The sequence below is a fragment of the Herpailurus yagouaroundi genome, unplaced genomic scaffold (genome assembly GCF_014898765.1).
Source record: "Herpailurus yagouaroundi ecotype Mexico unplaced genomic scaffold, PumYag 151001, whole genome shotgun sequence".
NCBI lineage: Eukaryota > Metazoa > Chordata > Mammalia > Carnivora > Felidae > Herpailurus > Herpailurus yagouaroundi.
In genome coordinates this window covers 5,620-10,755 of record NW_024422733.1, presented here as the reverse complement: position 1 = coordinate 10,755, position 5,136 = coordinate 5,620, and the positions used below count along the sequence as shown (strand labels likewise).

General features: G+C 38.9%; 1 protein-coding gene across 1 annotated transcript; it reads right to left on the bottom strand.

The window, feature by feature from the left end:
* Positions 1-5: 5 nt before the first annotated feature.
* LOC121026659 (olfactory receptor 4P4-like) lies at positions 6-875 on the bottom strand (the record flags this gene model as incomplete). The annotated part of the gene is made up of 1 exon (XM_040469455.1): positions 6-875. A coding segment is annotated over exon 1 (870 nt), but the record flags the coding sequence as incomplete, so codon positions are not given.
* Between the last annotated feature and the right edge of the window lie 4,261 nt (positions 876-5,136).

Sequence of the window (5,136 nt, the reverse complement as noted above, 5' to 3'; positions counted from 1 at the left end):
ATCTCCGTGTTTCTCAGGGTATAGATGAGAGGATTCAGCATGGGGGCAATCACAGTGTAAAACACGGAGATTTCCTTATCCTTATTCTCACTCCCTGCAGGTAAAACGTAAGTATAGATACAGGGCACAAAGAATAAAACCACCACCATTACGTGAGAGCTGCAGGTGGAGAGAGCTTTGCGTCGCCCTGCGGAGGAACGGGTCCTAAGATTATATAATATGAGTATGTAAGAAGCCAACAGGACAAGAAAAATGAAAACCGCCACCATCCCTGAATTAGCAATCGCTAAGATACTAACAACACGAATGTCTCTGCACACCAGTTTCAAAAGAGGCTTCACATCACATACGTAGTGATCTATCTGATTAGGACCACAGAAAGGTAAGTTGAGTACCATGAGCAACAGAGCAACGGAGTGCCAAAAACCCACAGCCCAGGCCGTGAAGATCAACATGTTACACCTCTGCCGGTTCATGAGGACCGTGTAGTGCAGGGGCTTGACAATGGCAACATAGCGGTCAAAAGCCATGGACACCAAGATGAATATCTCCACACCCGCCAGCAAGTGGGCAGCGAAGAGCTGGGTCATACAATTGTTATAGGAGATGTTTCTTCTTGCGGCGCCTAAGTCCCTGAGTAGCCTGGGGACCACGGTGGAGGTGTAGCAGAGATCCATGAGGGAAAGGTGACAGAGAAAGTAGTACATCGGCTGTTCGATTAGATGGCTGCAGGTGATTGTGAGCAAGATGATGACGTTGCCCATTAAGACAGCCAGGTAACAGAGCAGGAACCAGAAAAAGAACAGGAGCTCCATTTGCTTATTTCCCCACAGACCCATGAAAACAAATTCTGTGACGTTGTTCTGATTTTCCATGAGGTTGAGGTGAGTCCAGGGACACAATAGAAATTTAATTCATCTGAAATGATAGAGAATATACGACACGTTTAAGAGTACTTTTTGCTTTTTTGGAGGATATTTACACTGAAAAATATGTAGGTCACAAAGGAACTATTGCATTTAATCTTTTAAATCCCTCTGGTTTGATGCCATTATTATATTTCAAATGATACTTAATGAGAGCATACTTTATGCTGGGAGGTTTTACAAACATTTTGCATGCATTTAATTCATAATATCCAAATAGATACTATTCTGATACTCATTTGACAAGTGGGGGAACAAAAATGGGTGGGTTTGGATAATAATACCAATTCCTTCAGATATTAAGTAGCAAACTAAGATATGATCCTGTATCTGATGCTAAGTTGTATGCTCGTGAGAGCTATGCTACATTATCCACTGACCAAATGGACTTCCGTCTATTTTCCACCTCCTTAAATAGTATGTTTTTTTTTCATCTCTAGCATTAACACACAAATAACTGTAAGTAATCCCCTCCCCTTCTCTATGCCACATATAATGATTTATAAAATCCCAACCTAACACCACATTCTGTGCATTGAGTGGAATTAATATTCTTCAATGAAAGCAAAATCAAGGTTCTTAATTGTAGCAGATAAATAACCTGAATTCATTGAGAACAAAACCAATGACTCTCCTTCTTGGCAGTTTGGTCAAGAGTCAGGACATGGAGATACAGAAAATAGGTATTTGGAACCACTATTTGGGCATCTGAAAACAGGAACACGGGTTCTTGTTATATAAAAGCTTTCCCTTTTTCCTAATCATTCTAAATACACATGTTAGAGGTTGCTGTTAACATGTTAGAAACACTGAGGACAGGTAGTTGTTGTCTGGTACATACTGAAGAACCCAGTGTGATTAAAGAATGTCCTGCATATTTAGCGATGCGTTTAGAACAGTGCAACCACTTAGACGCAGTAGACCCAGGAGCAGAGAGTGAATATGTGGAAACATCACCTTTTACCCATAACCAAGCGTCCTCCACAGCAAAATCATGATTTGCCTAAAAGACTATTGATGTCTCGGAATGACTTTAATGGTACCAACGGCGGAACAATATGATGTAGTGGACAGATCCCTCATCTAATGATCATGAAGGTGAGCATCCAGGCTCCCATGTCTTGTTAACTAGTTTTTGTTCACACTGAGCAATCCATTCTCCCTGATCCTCCCCCTTCAGCTGGTACATGGGACTAAAACTTCTGGATCCAAGAGCAAAATGAAGTCCATTTAAGAATATACAATAGAAGGCCTTATCATTCCAACTTGTCAGGGCCACAGAAGAGTACCCCCAACAATGTTTGAAAAGGAACAAATGGTTATATAAGAAGATACATACCAGCATTTTCATCAGCTGATTGCCTTTACCTGTGGATTTTGTTTTCTGCCACAACGGGACGGATTGAAGAACTTATACTCGACATACATTGAGGTTAAGGAAAAAACATTCTGTTGGTGTAAGTTCTGATTTCCACATAGGGCTTAGCAAAGTACTTTTATGTATAAATTGAGAGTATCCAAGATGAATATTTGTTTATATGGAAGAGTATGATCAGTTAAAGGACATATAGAAATCCCAGAGTAGGTTTTCATTAAAGTTGTAGAATAAGAACTAGAGAATCAAAACCGTAGAAAATGCAACTTTTGGTTTAGAATGTTTGCCGACATTGGCATAAGCCTCAACATCTAACAGATGGTCCAGTGCTTCTCAACCTACAATGCTTAAATATCAATTGTAAAAATAGAGATCAGTATAGAAAAAGATCCTTCCAAGCAGCTCCCATAAACTCTGGGCCGGGAATCTTCTGGGGGAAAAAAAAAATGAATTCGTAAAATCTCCCTGTGCCTGTTTCTTTCCTTTCCCTTCCCATTTTCTCTATCCTTCTCACTCTCAAAATATCAACTATACTCACCCTTAGTGTACTCACCCTTCTTCTTGTGATGATAGGAGATGATAAAATGCCTACACGATGAGAGGAAGTGAGGTGGATGAGATAGGCACAGGGAAGTAGGGTTAGGCTACTATTGACCTTCTCACAGTACATCAGATAGAGATCGTCTGCCTCCAGACCGTGGTTGACAGAAGGTCGCCGAAACCATGGAACATGAACCATGGGCAAAGGGGACTGCTGTATTATTGCCCCTGTTTTGCAAATAAGGGAACTTGCATCCAAGGTTACATAAATCCTAAGGAGGAGATCTCCATCTAAACCATTTCTGTATGATTTGGAAGCTGATGCTTTTTCTCATCTATGCTTAGATGTCTTCTCCTAAGTGAAAATAAAGGCTTAAAACCCTCATCAGTTGCACTCCAGCATTCTCCTGAATGCCCTCTCAAAATTGCCACCAAGAAGGGAAGCCTGGGTCGCTCAGTCAGTTAAGCATCTGCCTCTTGATTTCAGCTCAAGTCAGTATCTCCCAGTTTGTGAGTTCGAGTCTTGTGTTGGGCTCTGTGCTAAAAGTGAGGAGCCTGCTCGGGATTCTCTCTGTCCCCCAACCCTCTCAAAATAAATAAATAAACTTTAAAAAACACCAATGAAATTAGAGAAGAAATTAAAAATTTTAATTATGACATCAAATTTTGTATTAAACGAAGACTTGTGGAAATCATAACGGTTTCATCTTTATCTATATATTATACGTATTTTTATATGTAATATTGTATATAAACGTCAAGGTGATCCTTCTGGCGGTTCCCTTTACTCTCTGTGTCTGTGTTATATTACAGCAGACATGGAGCATCTCCAACTCTCCTGTGAATCTTCCATCCAAAGAGCCTTTCACGAAAACATTGTTGGGAATACCTTGAGTTAAAGCATGAGAGGGTCCTGAGGGGAAATCTCCCACAGGCATTTTACAGAAGCCGATGTGTGTGTGATTAGAATTTTAAAAATACAGCCCATGTTATTATAGCGGTCATATAGACGACCTTGAGGCTTACTTCATTTATCTCTAGTAATTCAATACTTCTGAATGTTGTAATACTGATGTAATATGGGCATCTAGTTTTCTCTCCCCCTTCTAGAATAATTTCATCAAAGCCTGGAGATCTGTATTACATACACATATAGATTTTAAATTGTTCATGTCATCTAATGAGGTAGATATGCAAAGAGAGTATAGAAGAGTAGTAATATTTTACTCATCAACATGGAATCATTGCCATTAGCATGAAGATTTTGAAATTATCCTCAATGGTTAATTACACCCATTGGAAACTTCGAAGTCATGCACATTGTTTTGTGTTACCAGGTGTCATCTAATATTAGGGTACAAGTTAGGATTTGGAAAGTGCCACAATGCATCGTTAGTTATTTTCCTTCTTTTAGTTTATTTTTGTTTTACTTTGAGCAAATCAGGTTTAATAAATTGAAGCCCTTAGTTCACGCTACGTCCATCTAAGGTCTAATTTTATTTTATTTTTTCTGCATTGCTCATTACACGTCTGCTTGCCACTTCTGTGCCCCCACTGTACTCAATCATACTCAACTCCATGAGCCCCAGGACCTTGCACATTCCTTGTGATTTTCCTCTAATTGTCCACGTCGTAAAAATAACCTCTCGCAACACTCCTTAAATAATGGTAGCTGCCTCTGTCTTCTGGCTGCAGACCCTGCTTCATGCATGCACTTAATAATGTAGCCTCTAAATGCACACAACACGGGTAGAGAAATCCACATGAGGAAAAATATGAATCCACCGTCACAGTGGAAGATGGCAATGTTCCTTTTTCAATTATTGGTGAGGAGAGAAGGCAGGAAGTTCAGAGGGTCTGAAAGATCTGAACAACAGAACTTAAAATATATAGAAATGTATGTAAAATTACACATCTAGCAAGGAGTATATATTTTTGCATGCATAGATAGAATATGCATAAAATTGGTTATTAGATTATTTTTAAAAGTCTCACCATATTGTAAAGAAGGAAACAATACAACGTTCTGAGCACGATAAATAGTAAAAGTAGGTCTAGATTTAGATATCAGTGGTTCTGAATATAAACACACACACATATATACTATTAGGAAATTACATCTATATTCTGCAAAATAGCTAACATGTTAAAAAATAAATAATACTGGAAAATAAGAAAACTACCTAGACTTAAACTATAAGGAACCTACTACCTGTCCAGGTTTATAGGAGGCAGGGATAGTGGTGCTTTTGAGGAAAATTATAACTTTAACATTTTCACTAGAAACAAAGAAAA